A 23083-nucleotide genomic window follows, 5' to 3' on the forward strand; every position below is an offset into this window, starting at 1 on the left:
CACCACAGAGACAGGGTGAGTCTGAATATATCCACTGAACCATAATCCGACTACAGTAATTAAGCATCTAGTCTTGCAGCTCTTTAGACTTAAATCAGCTTGTGCCTCTGTGTGTCTGTACGACAGAGATTTAACAGGCTGATCTGATCCTACTCTGCATTCGCAGGTATGGAAATAACCTGCTAGTGCTGAAATAAAGAGCTCCACAAAAACCACAGAGCTCCACAAACACCACAGAGCTCCACAGACACCAGAGCTCCACAGAGATCTACAAACACCACAGAGCTTCACAGACACCAGAGCTCCACAGACACCAGCACACCACACACTCATATTCCTGAGCAGGACGCTAGACCGAGAATCGGGCTCATTACTACACATTGTAGCAAAACAATTTGCAATGGGAAACAAGCGTTTCTTATTGGATAAGTCTAGATATTAGGCCACCTCCCCGTTTTCACCGTCTATCAAACAGTTTTGGTCGGTTTCCTACATCGTGAACCCGGGTCTCGGCTGAGGAGAGATGGCTCTGTACCGTCACATTACGGTAGGACTACCTCATAATGATCTCTACAGCATTTAGTCATTTATAGATTTCATTAGTTAGTTTTCATCAATGATGAGGTCAACAGAAGAGACTTTTAGGAGAACCTAGTAAGTGTCATGGAAAGGAGCTGAGAAGTAATGGATAACAAGGCAGGTGAATTGGCTAGCAATTTGTTCCTCTTTGTGAGTTTTTTTCCTTCTTCTCCACAGCAAACTTTCAGTTGATCCAGTGGGACATGATGGGAAAAGTACATCAACTTTTGGAAAGTATATCTCTAGTTCTCCCAAATAGTTTATATGGAGGGTGTGTTCTCAGCCATTAAGAAGTCCCCCCCCCCCCCCCCCCCCATGACGATAGAACTTTAAAATGGGTCTTTCACCTGTGGTGTTCAGCAGGACAAGTTGTAGAACAAACATGTTTTACAACAAGGAACAACAAGGAATCATGGTCTGCTCTATTCATGACGTCTGTATTTGTAACGTTAAAAACAATGTTTGGCTAGTGAACTGAGCGGGTTGATAAGCCCAGTGCTAACAAGAACTCACCAGGACCCCTCCCCCCAGTCTCTTTCCACACTCCTTACATCCGTTTTTAATTCAAATTGACACAAGTTCCCATCGGGAGGACAAAATGGTTAACAATACAAAATGAATCACTTGCATGACAAAAATTTTCAAACCAGTCGATAGTTTGTCAGGAGGCTCTTTTCCTCCAGTAGTCTGAACTACATTTTATAATTGTTTTAACAGAAAGGAGAAAAAAGTAGCAAACTCGATTTGGATAACAGGCTACTTCTCTAGTACTCCGCTAACCTTTTAGTAACGTTCAAGCAGAGAAGGAAAAGAGGAGAGACTGTCCTCCTTAAACCTTTCTCATTCTATATCTTCTAGCAGATTCTCCTGTTTCTCTCATTTGTTTATGGAAGAATCAAAACAGAACTAAGAACCTGTGTATTTTATTTATACAGTACCAGTCAAAAGATTGAACACTCCTACTCATTCAAGGGTTTTTTAACCAAATTAACAAGGCACACCTGTTAATTGAATATGCATTCCAGGTGACTACCTCATGAAGCTGGTTGAGAGAATGCCAAGTGTGTGCAAAAGCTGTCATCAAGGCAACGGGTGGCTACTTTGAAGAATCTAAAAAAAAAAAAAAAACTATTTTGATTTGTTGAACACTTTATTTTTTTGGTTACTACATGATTCCATATTCGTCCATTTCAGAGTTTGAGTGGTACTGAATTAGTAAGACTGTAGATTCAGAATAAAGTGAAACAACGGCTTGTTCTATATACAGCAAGTACGTATCCAAATGGTACCTCATTCCCTTTATAGTGCACTACAGGGAATAGGGTGGCATTTGGGACTTATGCTAAGAGTGTATAAACACTCTAAATACAGCAAGTGTATAAAACTAACAGTAAAATGATCATTTGTGGCACAGAGGGGCAAAGAAAGGCACCCCCCCCCCCCCAAAATTAAGATTGTTTTTTTTAGTAAGATAGCGCTTTCAACTAATGAACAGCAAACCAAAATGTTGTTTTAAGAGCAAGTGTTCAACTTCGGCCTGGTCCCAGAACAGTTTGTGCTCTTGCCAACCTGTTGTCAAACCAAACATGACATTCCATAAGAGGTTGAGGCACGTGAACAGAACCAGAAAAGGCACCCAGGCTAGTGTGATTTAATATTTTAAAAAAAAAAGGATATTAAATCAAAATGGCAAAATATTTTCTACAGATTTATGAGTTAAATGTAAAAACAAGGTATCAAAAAAAAAAAAAATAAGCACAAAAACCAGTCTGCAGTTGTAACAAAATTAGGTCCAGGTTTATTTCTTCATCCAGGTCAGCTCTTCTACTAGCAAATCCAGAATATCTTCTCCTCAACAGAACTGGGGAGGAGGGAGACAAAGTGGTAAAGATTTGACTTGCAATGATCATGGCATGTGGTTGATTTTCTTTAGTTCAATACACTGATTGAAAGTCACTGAGTAAGAGTGTCTGTTAAAATAACTCAAATATGGAGGGTACATGACGACAACAACAACAAACGTGTCTGGTAGGTGTGTTGTATTATATTGGATGTGAGAAAACGTATAACATCATTAGAAGAAGTCGGCATGGTTACCACCACAGTAGCACCAGTAAAGTCAGCAAGTGCTTGACAATGTCTGCTGCCATCTTGTGGTGACACTGTGGTACTGCAGGAGTACTGAGCAGCCAAGCCATAAAAAGCGCACCATGTTCCCTTACCTTCTAGCCCGTATTTACATCTCACAACCAAGTCAGGGTTAGGTAACCTCTGATCAGGCAAACCACTGGTCTCTACCCTTATACACATGGCTGCAGATCTGACAGGACTGGACAAGTGGAAGCACTATGGTGCAATTCTCCACCTCACCAAATCAGAAAGGTGAACCAGCATACTACTTATCCCGTTCAAATCATTTAAGATCTACAGAAGTACATAGAGGCCGGGCCCACCAAGCTAGGGAGCGGGGCCCACCAAGCTAGGGAGCGGGGCCCACCAAGCTAGGGAGCGGGGCCCACCAAGCTAGGGAGCCGGGCCCACCAAGCTAGGGAGCGGGGCCCACCAGGCTAGGGAGCCGGGCCCACCAAGCTAGGGAGCCGGGCCCACCAAGCTAGGGAGCGGGGCCCACCAGGCTAGGGAGCCGGGCCCACCAGGCTAGGGAGCCGGGCCCACCAGGCTAGGGAGCCGGGCCCACCAGGCTAGGGAGCGGGGCCCACCAAGCTAGGGAGCGGGGCCCACCAAGCTAGGGAGCGGGGCCCACCAAGCTAGGGAGCGGGGCCCACCAAGCTAGGGAGCGGGGCCCACCAAGCTAGGGAGCCGGGCCCACCAAGCTAGGGAGCCGGGCCCACCAAGCTAGGGAGCCGGGCCCACCAAGCTAGGGAGCGGGGCCCACCAGGCTAGGGAGCCGGGCCCACCAGGCTAGGGAGCCGGGCCCACCAGGCTAGGGAGCCGGGCCCACCAGGCTAGGGAGCCGGGCCCACCAAGCTAGGGAGCGGGGCCCACCAAGCTAGGGAGCCGGGCCCACCAAGCTAGGGAGCCGGGCCCACCAAGCTAGGGAGCGGGGCCCACCAGGGTAGGGAGCCGGGCCCACCAAGCTAGGGAGCGGGGCCCACCAAGCTAGGGAGCCGGGCCCACCAAGCTAGGGAGCGGGGCCCACCAGGCTAGGGAGCGGGGCCCACCAGGCTAGGGAGCCGGGCCCACCAAGCTAGGGAGCCGGGCCCACCAAGCTAGGGAGCCTGGCCCACCAAGCTAGGGAGCGGGGCCCACCAAGCTAGGGAGCCGGGCCCACCAAGCTAGGGAGCCGGGCCCACCAAGCTAGGGAGCAGGGCATCAAACCTGGGCATCGCAGTAGTCTAATATAGTTGCTAACTATTTTCTTTGATATTCAAATGAGGCATAGATAAAAACGAATTATCCCAGGAATGTTACCAGACAGTGATCTGGGTACACAGCCTACCTTCCAGCGGTTGCCACAGCCGTTACACAGTACAAAGGTGGTCATGGGCTCATCAGCACTGCGCGTCTGCACCTACAACACACAGGGAGAGACAGCATGTACAGTTGAAGTTCACATACACCTTAGGCAAATACATTTAAACTCAGTTTTTCACAATCACTGACATTTAATCCAAGTAAATATTCCCGGTCTTAGGTTAGTTAGGATCACCACTTTATTTTAAGAATGTGAAATGTCAGAATAATAGTAGAGTGATTTATTTCAGCTTTTATTTCTTTCATCACATTCCCGGTGGGTCAAAAGTTTACATACACTCAATTAGTATTTGGTAGCATTGCCTTTAAATTGTTGAACTTGGGTCAAAGGTTTCTGGTAGCCTTCCACAAGCTTCCCACAATAAGTTGGGTGAATTTTGACCCATTCCTCCTGACAGAGCTGGTGTAACTGGATCAGGTTTGTAGGCCTCCTTCCTCGCACAAATTTTCTATAGGATTGAGGTCAGGGCTTTGTGATGGCCACTCCAATACCTTGACTTTGTTGTCCTTAAGCCATTTTGCCACAACTTTGGAAGTATGCTTGGGGTCATTGTCCATTTGGAAGACCCATCTACGACCAAGCTTTCACTTCCTGACTGACATCTTGAGAAGTTGATTCAATATATCCACATAATTTTCCTTCCTCATGATGCCATCTATATTGTGAAGTGCACCAGTCCCTTCTGCAGCAAAGCACCACCACAACATGATGCTGCCACCCCAGTGCCTCATGGTTGGGATGGTGTTCTTCGGCTTGCAAGCCTCCCCCTTTTTCCTCCAAACATAATGATGGTCATTATGGCCAAACAGTTCTACTTTTGTTTCATTAGACCAGAGGACATTTCCCCAAAAAGTACAATCTTTGTACCCATGTAAAGTTGTAAACCATAGTCTGGCTTTTTTATGGTGGTTTTGGAGCGGTGGCTTCTTCCTTGCTGAGCGGCCTTTCAGGTTATGTCGATATAGGACTCATTTTACTGTGGAGAAAGATACTTTTGTACCCGTTTCCTCCGGCATCTTCACAAGGTCCTTTACTGTTGTTCTGGGATTGATTTGCACTTTTCGCACCAAAGTACGTTCATCTCTAGGAGACAGAACGCGTCTCCTTCCTGAGCGGTATGACGGCTGCGTGGTCCCATTGTGTTTATACTTGAGTACTATTGTCTGTACAGATAAACGTGATATCTTCAGGTGTTTGGAAATTGCTCCCAAGAATGAACCAGACTTATGGAGGTTTACAATTTGTTTTCTGAGGTCTTGGCACTGAGTTTGAAGGTAGGCCTTGAAATAGATCCACAGGTACACCTCCAATTACTTGTGTCATGCACAATGTAGATGTCCTAACCGACTGGAGAGGTTGAAAAACGAGTTTTAATGGTCCAACCTAAGTCTCTCTCTCTCTCTCTCTCTCGGATTTTACCCCAGGGGGAAACTACACTGCACTGACAACATGGGATTTTACCCCAGGGGGAAACTACACTGAACTGACTAGAGTTCACTATGTCAGTACCTGTGTATAGGTCCAGTTCACTATGTCAGTACCTGTGTAGAGGTCCAGTTCACTATGTCAGTACCTGTGTAGAGGTCCAGTTCACTATGTCAGTACCTGTGTAGAGGTCCAGTTCACTATGTCAGTACCTGTGTAGAGGTCCAGTTCACTATGTCAGTACCTGTGTAGAGGTCCAGTTCACTATGTCAGTACCTGTGTAGAGGTCCAGTTCACTATGTCAGTACCTGTGTAGAGGTCCAGTTCACTATGTCAGTACCTGTGTAGAGGTCCAGTTCACTATGTCAGTACCTGTGTAGAGGTCAAGTTCACTATGTCAGTACCTGTGTGTAGAGGTCCAGTTCACTATGTCAGTTCCTGTGTGTAGAGGTCCAGTTCACTAGGAAGGTACCTGTGTGTAGGTGCAGTTCACTATGTCGGTACCTGTGTGTAGGTGCAGTTCACTATGTCAGTACCTGTGTAGAGGTCCAGTTCACTATGTCAGTACCTGTGTGTAGAGGTCCAGTTCACTATGTCAGTACCTGTGTGTAGAGGTCCAGTTCACTAGGAAGGTACCTGTGTGTAGGTGCAGTTCACTATGTCAGTACCTGTGTGTAGGTGCAGTTCACTATGTCAGTACCTGTGTGTAGGTGCAGTTCACTATGTCAGTACCTGTGTGTAGGTGCAGTTCACTATGTCAGTACCTGTGTGTAGGTGCAGTTCACTAGGAAGGTACCTGGGTGTAGGTGCAGTTCACTATGTCAGTACCTGTGTGTAGGTGCAGTTCACTATGTCAGTACCTGTGTGTAGAGGTCCAGTTCACTAGGAAGGTACCTGTGTGTAGGTGCAGTTCACTATGTCAGTACCTGTGTGTAGGTGCAGTTCACTATGTCAGTACCTGTGTGTAGGTGCAGTTCACTAGGAAGGTACCTGTGTGTAGGTGCAGTTCACTATGTCAGTACCTGTGTGTAGGTGCAGTTCACTATGTCAGTACCTGTGTGTAGGTGCAGTTCACTATGCCAGTACCTGTGTGTAGGTCCAGTTCACTATGTCAGTACCTGTGTGTAGGTGCAGTTCACTATGTCAGTACCTGTGTGTAGGTGCAGTTCACTAGGAAGGTACCTGTGTGTAGGTGCAGTTCACTAGGAAGGTACCTGTGTGTAGGTGCAGTTCACTATGTCAGTACCTGTGTAGAGGTCCAGTTCACTATGTCAGTACCTGTGTAGAGGTCCAGTTCACTATGCCAGTACCTGTGTGTAGGTCCAGTTCACTATGTCAGTACCTGTGTGTAGGTGCAGTTCACTATGTCAGTACCTGTGTGTAGGTGCAGTTCTTGCCCCTGCATTTGCCACATTGAAACATGTCCGTCTCGGTCCCGCCCACTTTAGACAGCTGGTGCTCTCTGATGGCGTCCTTGGTCAAAGCCTTCCTCATCTCTTTCAGCTCCGCGCTCGCCATCTCCTGGTTGGTACACACAGAGAATTGACCTTACAGAATCGTCTCAGTGTCAGATGTGAAGCGCGCACAAACATGCTATTTTTAGAGTCAACCTTGGGACATATTTCAACTGTATGGAGTTCACGGTCAAAACATGAAACACAGACCCCCCCCCGCCCCCCATCGTACCTCAGCAGCCATGTTAGCGATACGCGCCCCCCCCCCCCCCCCCCCCGTATCTCAGCAGCCATGTTAGCGATGCGCCCCCCCCCCCCCCCCCCCCCCCAGCATCGTACGTCAGCAGCCATGTTAGCGATGCGCCCCCCCCCCCCAGCATCGTACCTCAGCAGCCATGTTAGCGATGCAAAACCCCCCCCCCCCATCGTACCTCAGCAGCCATGTTAGCGATACGCCCCCCCACCCCGTACCTCAGCAGCCATGTTAGCGATACGCCCCCCCACCCCGTACCTCAGCAGCCATGTTAGAGATGCGCCCCCCCCAGCATCGTACCTCAGCAGCCATGTTAGCGATGCGCCACCCCCGCATCGTACCTCAGCAGCCATGCTAGCGATGTGCCCCCCCCCCATCGTACCTCAGCAGCCATGTTAGCGATGCACCACCCCCGCATCGTACCTCAGCAGCCATGCTAGCGATGTGCCCCCCACCCATCGTACCTCAGCAGCCATGTTAGCGATGCACCCCCCCCCCCCCCCCCCCCGCATCGTACCTCAGCAGCCCTGCTAGCGATGTGCCCCCCCACATCGTACCTCAGCAGCCATGTTAGCGATGCGCCCCCCCCCCCCCCCCGCATCGTACCTCAGCAGCCATGTTAGCGATACACCCCCCCACCCCGTACCTCAGCAGCCATGTTAGCGATACGCCCCCCCACCCCGTACCTCAGCAGCCATGTTAGAGATGCGCCCCCCCCAGCGTCGTACCTCAGCAGCCATGTTAGCGATGTGCCCCCCCCCATCGTACCTCAGCAGCCATGTTAGCGATGCACCACCCCCGCATCGTACCTCAGCAGCCATGCTAGCGATGTGCCCCCCCCATCGTACCTCAGCAGCCATGTTAGCGATGCGCGCCCTCCCCCCCCATCGTACCTCAGCAGCCATGTTAGCGATGCGCCCCCCCCACCCATCGTACCTCAGCAGCCATGTTAGCGATGCGCCCCCCCCACCCATCGTACCTCAGCAGCCATGTTAGCGATGCGCCCCCCCCCCCCCTGCATCGTACCTCAGCAGCCATGTTAGCGATGCGCCCCCCCCCCCGCATCGTACCTCAGCAGCCATGTTAGCGATGCGCCCCCCCCCCCCCCCCCCCCCCCCCCCCCTGGCCCCCCCCCCCTGCATCGTACCTCAGCAGCCATGTTAGCGATGCGCCCCCCCCCCGCATCGTACCTCAGCAGCCATGTTAGCGATGCGGTCAGCAGAGATGTTTCCAGCGAGGACGTTGCGTCGGAGGTCCGGGTTCTTCTGGTCCTTCAGGTTGGAGATACGGCTCCTCAGTCTGGACTTGTACTTCTGGTCTGTAGACTTAAACTCCTGGTAGATACGTGAAGCAGGGAGAGTGAAGGAGAACGACGCTGCACGCACACACACGGTAAGACAGTCTTAGACATGCAGAGTCCTATAAAGATACCACACCACTGTCTGGTCCTCATCACCAGACACAGACAGCGACAAGCCAACAGGCGAAAGGATATAATCCTCAATCTGAGCAGCCAAGTTGTCAGTGTCTGCTCCAATGGTCTTGTGGTCATCTGACATACGAAAACAGAGTGGTCATTCGGTTTGTTTGTTTTTTAAACAAAAATTACACATCCAAATAATGTACTTAAAAAAAATATGTCCCTCCAGCCACCCCATATCTTAGATCCCTCCTTGTGATTGGGCTCCGTCTCACCCAGAGATGTATAATACTAGAGTTGCTGAAGTCATCAACCTATACAGCTGTAGAATGTGCCGATAATGGCGGCCATCTTGGTAGGGTCTGTCTCACCGTCGGTCTGCAGGGCAGCCACCAGCAGCTCTCGGCACTTGGTGCGTACGCTGTCAGTGGTGACGGGGGCAGCGGGGAAGGAGGTGAACTTTGGAGAGGTGGGGGTCGTAGGGGTGGTGGGGGTCGTAGGGGGCTCAGGCAGTTTCTTGCTGGGGTAGACGAGAAGAAAATGTTACATCATGTTAGGAGTGACCCTGATCCATTTATTCTAAACAGTAACATAAGTGTGCTTATTTTTCTCTTCGATTTATTATGGATCCCCATTAGTTCCTGCCAAGGCAGCAGCTACTCTTCCTGGGGTTTATTATGGATCCCCATTAGTTCCTGTCAAGGCAGCAGCTACTCTTCCTGGGGTTTATTATGGATCCCATTTAGTTCCTGTCAAGGCAGCAGCTACTCTTCCTGGGGTTTATTATGGATCCCCATTAGTTCCTGCCAAGGCAGCAGCTACTCTTCCTGGGGTTTATTATGGATCCCCAGCAGCAGCTACTCTTCCTGGTGTTTATTATGGATCCCCATTAGTTCCTGTCAAGGCAGCAGCTACTCTTCCTGGGGTTTATTATGGATCCCCATTAGTTCCTGTCAAGGCAGCAGCTACTCTTCCTGGGGTTTATTATGGATCCCCATTAGTTCCTGCCAAGGCAGCAGCTACTCTTCCTGGGGTTTATTATGGATCCCCATTAGTTCCTGCCAAGGCAGCAGCTACTCTTCCTGGGGTTTATTATGGATCCCCATTAGTTCCTGCCAAGGCAGCAGCTACTCTTCCTGGGGTTTATTATGGATCCCCAGCAGCAGCTACTCTTCCTGGGGTTTATTATGGATCCCCATTAGTTCCTGTCAAATCAGCAGCTACTCTTCCTGGGGTTTATTAAGGATCCCCATTAGTTCCTGCCAAGGCAGCAGCTACTCTTCCTGGGGTTTATTATGGATCCCCAGCAGCAGCTACTCTTCCTGGTGTTTATTATGGATCCCCATTAGTTCCTGTCAAGGCAGCAGCTACTCTTCCTGGGGTTTATTATGGATCCCCATTAGTTCCTGTCAAGGCAGCAGCTACTCTTCCTGGGGTTTATTATGGATCCCCATTAGTTCCTGCCAAGGCAGCAGCTACTCTTCCTGGGGTTTATTATGGATCCCCATTAGTTCCTGCCAAGGCAGCAGCTACTCTTCCTGGGGTTTATTATGGATCCCCATTAGTTCCTGCCAAGGCAGCAGCTACTCTTCCTGGGGTTTATTATGGATCCCCAGCAGCAGCTACTCTTCCTGGGGTTTATTATGGATCCCCATTAGTTCCTGTCAAATCAGCAGCTACTCTTCCTGGGGTTTATTAAGGATCCCCATTAGTTCCTGCCAAGGCAGCAGCTACTCTTCCTGGGGTTTATTATGGATCCCCATTAGTTCCTGCCAAGTCAGCAGCTACTCTTCCTGGGGTTTATTATGGATCCCCATTAGTTCCTGCCAAGGCAGCAGCTACTCTTCCTGGGGTTTATTATGGATCCCCAGTAGTTCCTGTCAAGGCAGCAGCTACTCTTCCTGGGGTTTATTATGGATCCCCATTAGTTCCTGCCAAGTCAGCAGCTACTCTTCCTGGGGTTTATTATGGATCCCCATTAGTTCCTGCCAAGTCAGCAGCTACTCTTCCTGGGGTTTATTATGGATCCCCATTAGTTCCTGCCAAGGCAGCAGCTACTCTTCCTGGGGTTTATTATGGATCCCCAGTAGTTCCTGCCAAGGCAGCAGCTACTCTTCCTGGGGTTTATTATGGATCCCCAGTAGTTCCTGTCAAGGCAGCAGCTACTCTTCAAAGGTTAGTGATTAATTTTCTCTCTATTTTTATCTATTTTAATTATGGCATTTCTGTTGTTTTGAATTTGGCGCCCTGCAATTTCACTGGCTGTTGTCGTGGTGGGACGCTAGCAGAGGTTAATATGGTCAAATCCGGAAACTATAATTGAGAGAATTATTATTTTATTTTTTTCAGTGAAATATGGATTTGTTCCATATTTTATTGAACGGGTGGCAACCCTAAGTCTAAATAATGCTGTAACCTTCAATGTTATGTCATAATTATGTAAAGTTCTGGCAAATTAGTTCACAACGAACCAGGCAGCCCAAAACTGTTGCATATACCCTGACTCTGCGTGCAATGAATGCAAGAGAAGTGACGCAATTTCCCTAGTGAATATTGACTGCTAACATTCATTTCTTTTAACTAAATATGCAGGTAAAAAAATATATATATATACACTTCTGTACATTGATTTTAAGAAAGGCATTGATGTTTATGGTTAGCCACGTTCATGCAACGATTGTGCTTTTGAAAAAGCAACAGGAAACACAAATAGAGTGGGATTCCTCTGCGCCCACAGGGGCTAACCGCATCACGGGCTGTTTGTGGAAAACCCTGCCAGTTTGATACGGATCACCACCAGCTAGGCTAGTAGCTAGCTTAGAAAACCAACTTCAGACGTTTTGGTCTGGCAGGATCCCGTGACAGATAGTAGAGGTCACAGTAACTCAGGCTAACCCCGTAGCGGGATCCAAATTGAAACGTACAGAAAATCAAACTTTGCAAGGAAACGCCGTCACAACTTGCCAAAAAACAAACTGAGGGTCACTCGTTCAGCGTTCAACATATATGTTACGCTTTGATGACATGTGGAGAGATGTAGCCCTTGTGTTCACCTGTCAAGTCATATTTGATGTGAGTGAGTGAGTGAGTGAGTCAAACCCATGTCTTTTGGGCTCAAGCTAGATTACGCATCACCCAAGAGTAGTTCATTGAACTGCCTCTGCTACATGGACTACACATTAGCCTGCTGAGCTAAACGCCTAGGCATTAGTTCAGGGAGCTCACACAAGTCTTCAGAGGTCAGACAAGGTTATTCACTGAACTACCTCTGGTATAGGACTGACACGACGTCTCACCTCTGGTCGCTGGATCCAGGACTGTCCTTGGACGTTGATGACCTCAGGGGAGAGCCCTCCCTCCTCTTCTCCTCCGCAGCCTTCCCCTCAGCACCATCTGTAGAGAGAACATATCATTATTCCCATTCAGGTGTTTATCTCTTTAGAAATACGCTTTCTGTTTAGTCTTAAAACTATATAGTGAACTCATTACTGTATTCAAGTTTGTATTATTATAATAATGTTCCGGTCTCTCTAGAGCAGACATGTGGATCGCACCTGCAGGTCAGACAAGACAGCGGTACGAGGCAGACCTGCAGGTCAGACAAGGCAGCGGTACGAGGCAGACCTGCAGGTCAGACAAGGCAGCGGTACGAGGCAGACCTGCAGGTCAGACAAGGCAGCGGTACGAGGCAGACCTGCAGGTCAGACAAGACAGCGGTACGAGGCAGACCTGCAGGTCAGACAAGACAGCGGTACGAGGCAGACCTGCAGGTCAGACAAGACAGCGGTACGAGGCAGACCTGCAGGTCAGACAAGACAGCGGTACGAGGCAGACCTGCAGGTCAGACAAGACAGCGGTACGAGGCAGACCTGCAGGTCAGACAAGACAGCGGTACGAGGCAGACCTGCAGGTCAGACAAGACAGCGGTACGAGGCAGACCTGCAGGTCAGACAAGGCAGCGGTACGAGGCAGACCTGCAGGTCAGACAAGACAGCGGTACGAGGCAGACCTGCAGGTCAGACAAGACAGCGGTACGAGGCAGACCTGCAGGTCAGACAAGACAGCGGTACGAGGCAGACCTGCAGGTCAGACAAGACAGCGGTACGAGGCAGACCTGTAGCAGACATACCCAGTAGTTTCTTCCAGGACTTGATGAGTGACTTGGCCAGAGTCTGGACCTCTTCCTCTGAACTCTGCTTCCTCACAGCGTTCACCGACATGCCGATCCTGGTGGACTAACAGACAGCATCTTAGCTGTAATCATTACGGTCAGCGATTGTTTGGGAAGTTTTACCTCATTTACTGCATTTTTACATTACATATTAAAAAAACAATTTGGGAAACGAAAACAAAAAACGCTGACATCCATAGGCGGAGCGCGAATTCAGTTTTTGGGAAGCACTTTTTTTTCACAATAAAATTGTTGCTATTAAAAAATTTTTTTAAAAAGGGTTGCATTTGGTTTCAAGTTTCATTAGTCCTACGGGATAAGCACGTTATATATATCGTCCAATGAAATGCTTAGTCCTACGGGATAAGCACGTTATATATCGTCCAATGAAACGCTTAGTCCTATGGGATAAGCACGTTATACATCGTCCAATGAAATGCTTAGTCCTACGGGATAAGCACGTTATATATATCGTCCAATGAAATGCTTAGTCCTACGGGATAAGCACGTTATATATATCGTCCAATGAAATGCTTAGTCCTACGGGATAAGCACGTTATATATCGTCCAATGAAATGCTTAGTCCTACGGGATAAGCACGTTATATATCGTCCAATGAAACGCTTAGTCCTACGGGATAAGCACGTTATATATCGTCCAATGAAACGCTTAGTCCTACGGGATAAGCACGTTATATATCGTCCAATGAAACGCTTAGTCCTACGGGATAAGCACGTTATATATCGTCCAATGAAATGCTTAGTCCTACGGGATAAGCACGTTATATATATCGTCCAATGAAACGCTTAGTCCTACGGGATAAGCACGTTATATATCGTCCAATGAAACGCTTAGTCCTACGGGATAAGCACGTTATATATCGTCCAATGAAATGCTTAGTCCTACGGGATAAGCACGTTATATATCGTCCAATGAAATGCTTAGTCCTACGGGATAAGCACGTTATATATCGTCCAATGAAATGCTTAGTCCTACGGGATAAGCACGTTATATATCGTCCAATGAAACGCTTCCTTGCAGGTTTTGGACAATGCAACAATAAGAAATAATTTAAGAAAACAAACATAAAGTAAATGTCTCAGTAGAATAAATGTTTTAGCATCAGTATAATACAGGAAGGTACATTTTATAGCCTAATATTTAGACGTGTTTTAGGGAAGGTGGGGATGAAGGGGGGGGGGGTGGGGGGGGGGGGGGGGGGGCAGTGTATAAACTGACCAGTATAATAAGAGTCTGGTAGCAGCAGTTGTGATGTGAGTGTTTGTGTGGGTGAGTGGATATGTGCCAAGTTCTAGGAGGGAATCTATTTTTTTATCAAAGCGGGTGTTCAGTCCAGTTCAAGTGACCGTCTCTGAGCCCGTTGGACCAACAAATTAGTAGCCTGCTGACCCTGACAAACAGAGATCAATGAAAACCACCTCGTCTTAAATGCAACCCTCTAATTTATGGGAAAAGGGGATACAAATTGTACAATATGATATCCATCTAACCTGGAGGAGGAAATGATTTCCCCAACAACATATATGTTTCCAGTGGTACTGATCCAATGATCCAAAAACTCTGAATATGTTCACTCACCAGGGATATTTATTTATTAACCTTTATTTAACTAGGCAAGTCAGTTAAAGAACAAATTCTTATTTTCAATGACGGCCTAGGAACAGTGGGTTAACTGCCTCGTTCAGGGGAACAGTGGGTTAACTGCCTCGTTCAGGGGAACAGTGGGTTAACTGCCTCGTTCAGGGGAACAGTGGGTTAACTGCCTCGTTCAGGGGAACAGTGGGTTAACTGCCTCGTTCAGGGGAACAGTGGGTTAACTGCCTCGCTCAGGGGAACAGTGGGTTAACTGCCTCGTTCAGGGGAACAGTGGGTTAACTGCCTCGTTCAGGGGAACAGTGGGTTAACTGCCTCGCTCAGGGGAACAGTGGGTTAACTGCCTCGTTCAGGGGAACAGTGGGTTAACTGCCTTGTTCAGGGGAACAGTGGGATAACTGCCTTGTTCAGGGGAACAGTGGGTTAACTGCCTTGTTCAGGGGAACAGTGGGTTAACTGCCTTGTTCAGGGGAACAGTGGGTTAACTGCCTTGTTCAGGGGCAGAACGAAAGATTTGTAGCCCAACGCTCTAACCACTAGGCTACCCTGTCGCCCCAATATGGCCGATGCTCTCAGCTGGTGTCAATTCAGAGTTGAAAATTAAAAATAAAACTAGAGATCGATTAGTCTTTTCTTCATCATCTTCTCAGCAATAGCCATTTGCGTTTTATTTATTGTTTTGACTGTTTTTCCTATGGTTGTATTTTGGAATACAGGATGTTGAACTGCTTTTCACCGACAGCTGCAACTCAACAATCACTAGGCTATTTGCAACTCACTGCCCAAATGTCACACTTAAATCAATCCACAGATTTAAAATAAATAAAGAATAGTCAATGGTCTTCTGTGGCCAAATCATTCTCTCCGGTGTGGTATTTACAACTATTTTATTTATGTATTAGGCACAAGCAATTATATTGTTTCTTTCGGCACATTTAATTACATTTTCTTCGGCGGAAGCTTATTTTCCCCCTTAGCCCATTGGATGCGCCGCCTATACCGACAGCGATGTGAAAGTACCCGGTCAGACGCTGACATCAAATTCAAAACAAACTGCCTTCCAAGCGACGCGCCGCATGGTCCTAAAGCCAGCCTACGTTAAGTGAACAGCCATTGCATTTTTATTTTAATTTTTTTAAAGGGGAGAGTTGGAATAACTGAATGTACTTTTTTTGTAGCCTACTTTACATCTTGAGCTATGGTCTGACCCTCCACCAACTGACAACGATCCTGGACTGACACATTGTATAGACATTATATTGTATAAACCATGGTCAATACTATACTATTTTCCTCAGGTGGTACAGACAGAGAGGCCTACAGGGTCTACCTGTAGAGTCTCCAGAGACATCTTCATGCTCTTCAGTTCCCTCAGCAGATAGATGGCACCATCCTGTGAAGAAAGGAGACAGCGAAAATTATTGACACCTGTTGAATTGAATGGATGCTGTATACAAATCTATTTTTAGTTACCAAACATTATGCATGTGTTATTATTCCGACAAAATAGTGGGCTAGAATCTAGATGATAAGACACATCAAAACTGGATTGTGTTGGCCTATGGTGATATGGAAAAGAATGTGGGCACAGCAGAGGCCTTAATGGTCAATTGTAATGGCTGGTCATCCGTGTGGCATATGGATTTAGGGAGTTTATCTCCAGGTTAAATATTTCGGTTCCGCCTCCGGGCAAGGGAAAACAGAATAGGTTGTAGGTGGAAATGTCGACAAATGTCATTATCTACGCTGAAGTTGAACCTACACAGATATCAAAACGATCCCAGTTGATAAACCGGAGTAGCCATGCTTGTACTTAACTAGGAGAACGGAGGGGCGGAACCAGCTTTTCGTGTCAATGGCGTGGACACCCGTTCATAACAAAACACAGCGTGAATGCAACAATGTTTCAATATGTTGCCATTACAACCTACGCTGACACATAGTAGTAGTGAAGTGCAACAATTCACTTTCACGTCAAGTCGACAGCGCAATCAACTAGTTATTTATTTTGTTTGTTTTAAAGTTCAGAACCCCTGAAAAACAAATAGCCAACATTTCTGTAGCTTGCCAGAATGTTCGATGTCTACAAAGAGGCATCACACGACCACCACAACACCCCTGCTCTGCCAAGCCTACCTGACTTCTGCCACCGAGCAAACTCAAACTTACCGTGTTTTTCTTGTGCACCATTTTGTCCAGCGTTTTAGCAATGCGTTCGACCTCCTGCTCTTTCGCCATTTTGACTTGTATTTTTTTTTTTTTTTTGCAGCTGCTCTTCTCTCACCGCTACGGATGAGCCTCCATTTATGTTGAAAAACCTCGTCTCTTTCCCTTCCCCTACTGTGTCCCCAACGTATCCACTTCTTTCCCTACGGCGCAAGTGTGGCTTTGCTTTTCTGTTCAAGGCGAGAGAGGTTGGGATTTGTAGTTTGTGGACTACAGAAAATCTGCTGTTTGACGCGTGTTCATTTCTCGAATCTTTCACCCAACCATTACCTCACCAAATGCTGTCCAAACGTGTGCAAACATCTGTCTAATCACGTTCTATTAGTTGGATAGTTGTGATTTTTTTTATAAACAGCATGAAACTGTAATCCGTTTTACTCATCTACCTCTCTGTTGAACTCACCTCCCTGACCTCGAATAATAACACCTTTCTTTCATCAGCCAGTAGGTGTCGCTGTTTCCATTCTTTTTGGGGTTGACTAGAGGCGGGCCAACCTTAAAATAGTAGGTTGAAAAAGAAACGTCTAGTGGATTATTTTCCAAAGACATTAAGTAGTACAGTATGAAGATAGACAAAAACGGATTTTCCAATAATAAAAAGAAATCGCCGATCGCGCTTGTAGATGACGGCATTGTGACGTTGGATGGCTGTTTCCTCGTTCGGTATAACTGCGCATGTGCATGCCGTCAAAATCAAAGGCATTCATTCCTTCGATATAAAGTAGTTTTTTTTCATGAATATAAAAACGTGTCAATTTGTTACTTTCACGAGGTCTGAGTAATACAATGTTTAACTACATATGATATTGGCTCGAATCTAGGTTGTGTCTTTAACCTACTTAATTAAGGAAGAATCTTTTCACTTGTCTCATTGACTGGTTTGGCAATCTCGCCTCTGGATTTAGAAACTCTGCCATTTCTTTCTTTTTGGGGGGGCCTGACGAGAGAAAAAAAAAAACTGTCGAGGGAGGTTATCATCTGCACTGTTCATCCAATCCTGTAAACGTGCAAAAAGAGTTTAAAATGGAGTGTCGCCAGGCTTCGCCTCTTCCTCTCTGATGTCACCTTTGTTAACCCAGAGAGGAAGAGGCGAAGCGAGAGGATTTACTCCGTCCAAAATTTTGTCCGAGTGAGACAAGCCCGTTTGTTTGTAAGGAGGTCTATGAGAGAGTGTCGAAATACGTCAGGCTTATTTGATCAAATATAAGTTTTGTAATATTTAGGCTGTTACAAATGTAATATATAATATATAAGTGGATGAACGCGGTATTCCGGCAACTTTGAGAAAAACGATTTAGTTGTGGTTTTTGTGCACATACTGCCCTCTCATTGGCTAGAATGGCATTCTCGCATTCCTTCAACCATTGTCAAGCAGTATATCTTGTCAATATAATAAATCATCTGTGGTTAACGTCCGAAAGTGTAAGAGGCGTCATTGTCTCTTTCAATTTCCTTTGAAAACCGGATGTACATTTTATAGATTATATTGACCACATTCTCTAGTGGCCGTTTTAACAATGAAAAGAAATGTTTTCAAAAATGGAAGACAGCAGAGAGGAGGCAAGATCAGGTGGGACCATTCTAGCCAATGAGAGGGCAGATATGTGTGAGGCGCAACAATGTCCTCTAGTTACCACAGCCACAAAGTCACAATAGGCTCTATAGCTTAAAAAAAATATTATAAAAATGGTTTTTAGTCTTAATTTCAGGTTATTATTAGGCATACAGTTAGCAGTGTGATTAAGGCTAGTTTTAAATGTATATAAATTGTATGAAAGGGGGGGGGGGGGTTGACTTTGTGGCTGTGGTAACTAGGGACGATCAGGCACAACTCCCGAAAAAGTGTTTTTTTTCTCAAAATTACCGAGATGTCACGTGTCCTACTTATAACAGTACACTCAATCATTACAGCACTTATATTCATTACAGCACTTAAACACTTCAAATAATCCACACTTAGAAAATAAGTCATTACATGCATTGTTAACCAATTTCGACACTCATGACCTCCATACAAAAACTCCTAAAAAAAAAAAGAATAGAAAAAACGTTCAGGGTTGGTTCCAGTGCATCAACTAGTACAACGCTTCCAGTGTGAAGTAAATATTGAGGTTTTGCTCACCTAATATAAACTCGGCAAAAAAAAGAAACCTCCCCTTTTTCAGGACCCCGTCTTTCAAAGATAATTCGTAAAAATCCAAATAACTTCACAGATCTTCATTGTAAAGGGTTTAAACACTGCTTCCCGTGCTTGTTCAATGAACCATTGACAATTAACAAACATGCACCTGTGGAACGGTCGTTAAGACAGTAACAGCTTACAGACGGTAGGCAATTAAGGTCACAGTTATGAAAACTTAGGCCACTAAAGAGGCCTTTCTACTGACTCTGAAAAACACCAAAAGAAAGATGCCTGGGGTCCCTGCTCATCTGCGTGAATGTGCTTTAGGCATGCTGCAAAGGAGGCATGACTACTGCAGATGTGGCCAGGGCAATACATTGCAATGTCCACACTGTGCTACGCCTAAGACAGCACTACAAGGAGACAGGACGTACAGCTGATCGTCCTCGCAATGGCAGACCACATGTAACAACACCTGCACAGGATCGGTACAGCTGAACATCACACCTGCGGGACAGGTACAGGATGGCAACAACTGCCCGGGTTGCACCAGGAACGCACAATCCCTCCATCAGTGCTTAGACTGTCCACAATAGGCTGAGAGAGGCTGGACTGAGGGTTTGTAGGTGTAACAGGGTTATATTGGTGATTCCACTTGCCACTTTATTGTTAAGCCAATGGGTTTTTGGTTTGAGTTTGTTTTGCCTTCACCTACTCAACATGGCATCTTATTGGCTGGTTTGCGTAGCTTGCTTACGAGGGGGGATGTTCCAGTTAGAATCGTCCCAGTGAACAAGCACCAAACCAGCGGTAAGTTGTTGGTTGCAAAGCACTGTACATCAAAAGTTATTTTTATACTCTCAAGTGATAATTTAAATGTACAATTTATATCAAATTGTTTGTAAATGTTATTCGATAAGATACAGCGGTTTTTGGAGAATATTTGTTGTGCATTTTGTTGTAGAGAATTCCTGCCAGTATTAGCTAGCAACTTACTGTGTCTGGTGGGGGGGTTCATATATTTTGTACAGTGCGTGAGTGCAGAGTTGGATGGTGAGACGTGCATTGCATGACGTGCAATTTTGTGTCGTTCTTATCAGAATAAAGCTACATGACTGGTGCTACATGTTGGAGTTCCGTGTCGATGACTGATTGTACACAACGCAAGACGAGTACTGTTACATAGGCCTGTTGTAAGGCAGGTCCTCACCAGACATCACCGGCAACAATGTTGCCTATGGGCACAAATCCACCGCCGAAGGACCAGACAGGACTGGCAAAAAGTGCTCTTCACTGACAAGTCACGGTTTTGTCTCACCAGGGGTGACGGTCGGATTGGCGTTTATCGTCGAAGGAATGAGCGTAACACAGAGGCCTGTACTCTGAAGCGTGATCGATTTGGAGGTGGAGGGTCTGTCGTGGTCTGTGGGGTCTGTGTCACAGCATCATCAGACTAAGCGTGTTGTTATTGCAGGCAATCTCAACACTGCGTTTCAGGGAAGACATCTTCATCGCTCATGAGGTACCCTTCCTGCAGGCTCATCCTGACATGACCCTCCAGCCTGACAATGCCACCAGCCATACTGCTCGTTCTGTGTGTGATTCACTGCAATACAGGAATGTCAGTATATATACTGTATATAAATGGTAAGCTGAGTAACTTTTTATCTACCAAGAGAATTCTCATCCACAATTATCGCGGCTGTCTACATCCCTACACAAGCTAACACCACTTTGGCACCCAGTGAACTGCGTGGGGCTCAAAAACAAATCAAATCCAATTGTATTTGTCACATGCTTCGTAAACAACATGTGGAGACTAACAGTGAAATGCTGACTTGCTGGCCTTTCCCAACAATGCAGAGAGAGAAAAAAGAGAGAAAAAAGAGAAATAGAAGGAAAAAAAAGAGAAAAATAACAAGTCAGCGGAGAAGGAAAAAGTAATTAATTGTCAAACTTGAGTAAAAGTAAAGATACCTTAATAGAAAACGACACAAGTAAAAGTGAAAGTCACCCAGTAAAATACTACTTGAGTAAAAGTATCAGATTTTTAAATATACTTAAGAACAGTGGTGGAAAAAAGTACTCGATTGTGAGTAAAAGTACAACGTAAAAGTAAATTACATTACATCAAACCAGACGGCACAATTTCCTTTTTAATACTTTTTTTTGACAGCTAGGCACAACACTCAGACATAATTTACAAAGGAAGCATTTATGTTTAGTGAATCCACCAGCCCAGAGGCAGTAGAGATCTACGTTCTCTTGGCCCGTGAGGAAGTACAGGATCCAGTTGCAGAGGGAGGTGTTTAGTCCCAGGGTCCTTAGCTTGGTGATGATCTTTTTTGGGCACTATGGTGTGGAACGCTAAGCTGTCGTGAATAAACAGCATTCTCACACAGGTGTTCCTTTTGTTCAGATGGAAATGGAGAGTGTGGAGTGCAATTGAGATTGAGTCACCTGCGGATCTGTTGGGGCGGTATGCGAATTGGAGTGTGTCTAGGGTTTCCGGGATAATGGTGTTGATGTGAGCCATGACCAACCTTTCAAAACACTTCAAGGATACAGACGTGCACAGTAGTCATTTAGGCAGTTTACCTGAGATTTCTTGGCACAGGGTCTATGGTGGTCTGCTTAAAACATGTAGACTCGGTCAGGGAGAGGTTGAAAATGTCAGTGAAGACATTGGTCATGACACGTTGGTCATTTTATTTATTAATATTTTTTTTATTTTACCTTTATTTAACTAGGCAAGTCAGTTAAGAACAAATTCTTATTTTCAATGACAGCCTAGGAACACTGCCTTGTTCAGTGGCAGAACGACAGATTTTTACCTTGTCAGCTCGGAGATTCGATCTAGCAACCATTCGGTTACATGCCAAATGCTCTAACCACTAGGCTACCTGCCGCCCCAAATGCTTGGAGTACACTTGTGAATGTTGACCTGTTTAAAGGTCTTGCTCACATCGGCTACGGAGAGTGTGATCACACAGTTGTCTGGAACAGTTGGTGCTCTCATGCATGCTTCAGTGTTGCTTGCCTCGAAGCGAGCACAAAAGGCATTTAGCCCGTCTGGTAGGCTCGTGTCACTGGGCAGCTCACGGCTGGGTTTCCCTACGTAGTCAGTAATAGTTTGCGAGTCCTGCCACATCCGACGAGCGTCAGAGCCCGTGTAGTTGGATTCAATCTTAGTCCTGTATTGACGCTTTGCCTGTTTGATGGTTCGTCTGAGAGTGTATTGGGATTTTTTTTATAAGCGTCCAGATTAGTGTCCCGCTCCTTGAAAGAGGAAAGAGCTCTACTCTTTGTCTCAGTGCAGATGGGGGTAGGGGGGGGGCGTCGTCAATGTACTTATTGATGAAGCCGGTGACTGAAGTGGTCCTCAGTGCCATTGGATAAATCCAGGAACTTATTCCAGTCCGTGTTGCAAAACCGTGCTGTAAAGTTGCATCTGCGTCATCAGACCACTTCCGTATTGAGCGTGTCATGTGTACATGTGAATGTGTCATTGGTACTTCCTGCTTTAGTTTTACCTTGTAAGCAGGAATCAGGAGGATAGATATTATGATCAGATTTCCCAAATGGAGGGAGAGGCAGAGCTTTGTACGAGTCTCTGTGTGTGGAGTAAAGGTGGTCTAGAGTTTTTTTCTCATGTTTTTTTTTGCACATGTGACATGCTGGTAGAAATGTGATAAAATGGATTTCAATTTGACTGTATTAACGTCCCCGGCCACTAGGAGCGCCACTTCTGGATGAGAATTGTATTGTTTGCTTTGGGCCTTATACATATACAGCTGGTTGAGTGCTGGTCTTAGTGCCAGCGGCGGTTTGTGGTGGTAAATATACGGCTACGAAAAAATACAGAATAAAAATCTCTTGGTAGATAGTGTGGTCTACAGCTTATCATGAGATACTCTACCTCAGGCGAGCAATACCTCGAGACAACCTTAATATTAGACATTGACCATATTAGGTCAGTTAGGATCAGCACTTTATTTTAAGAATGTAAAATGTCAGAATAATAGTAGAGAGAATGATTTATTTCAGTTTTGATTTCTTAAATCACATTCCCAGTGGGTCAGAAGTTTACATACACTCAATTAGTATTTGGTAGCATTGCCTTTAAATTATTTAACTTTGGTCAAACGTTTCTGGTAGCCTTCCACAAGCTTCCCACAAAAAAGTTTGGTGAATTTTGTCCCATTCCTCATTACAGAGCAGGTGTAACTGAGGCAGGTTTGTAGGCCTCCTTGCTGGCACACTCTCTTTCAGTTCTGCCCACAAATTGTCTATAGGATTGAGGTCAGGGCTTTGTGAGGGCCACTC

The 23083-nt window shown here is 46.1% G+C and overlaps 1 protein-coding gene across 1 annotated transcript; it reads right to left on the reverse strand.

The window, feature by feature from the left end:
• Positions 1-1708: 1708 nt before the first annotated feature.
• Positions 1709-17090, reverse strand: LOC110492699 (transcription elongation factor A (SII), 2). The gene is made up of 10 exons (XM_036947820.1): positions 16579-17090; positions 15740-15802; positions 12754-12859; positions 11921-12017; positions 8996-9144; positions 8700-8756; positions 8395-8549; positions 6872-7018; positions 4037-4108; positions 1709-2440 (listed from the first exon to the last, which is right to left on the reverse strand). Exons 1-10 carry the CDS (start codon positions 16645-16647, stop codon positions 2432-2434), a joined length of 924 nt encoding a protein of 307 aa, XP_036803715.1. The 5' UTR covers positions 16648-17090; the 3' UTR covers positions 1709-2431.
• Positions 17091-23083: the final 5993 nt, after the last annotated feature.

Source organism: Oncorhynchus mykiss, chromosome 16, assembly GCF_013265735.2.
Source record: "Oncorhynchus mykiss isolate Arlee chromosome 16, USDA_OmykA_1.1, whole genome shotgun sequence".
NCBI lineage: Eukaryota > Metazoa > Chordata > Actinopteri > Salmoniformes > Salmonidae > Oncorhynchus > Oncorhynchus mykiss.

Coding starts and splice junctions, on each gene's coding strand:
- LOC110492699 (XM_036947820.1), bottom strand. CDS start 16,647: ATGGCGAAAGAGCAGGAGGTCGAACGCATTGCTAAAACGCTGGACAAA. Junction 12,018..12,753: donor GTCCTGGAAGAAACTACTGG/GTATGTCTGCTA, acceptor TTCTCTCTACAG/ATGGTGCTGAGGGGAAGGCT. Junction 8,757..8,995: donor GGCTGCCCTGCAGACCGACG/GTGAGACAGACC, acceptor TTCGTATGTCAG/ATGACCACAAGACCATTGGA.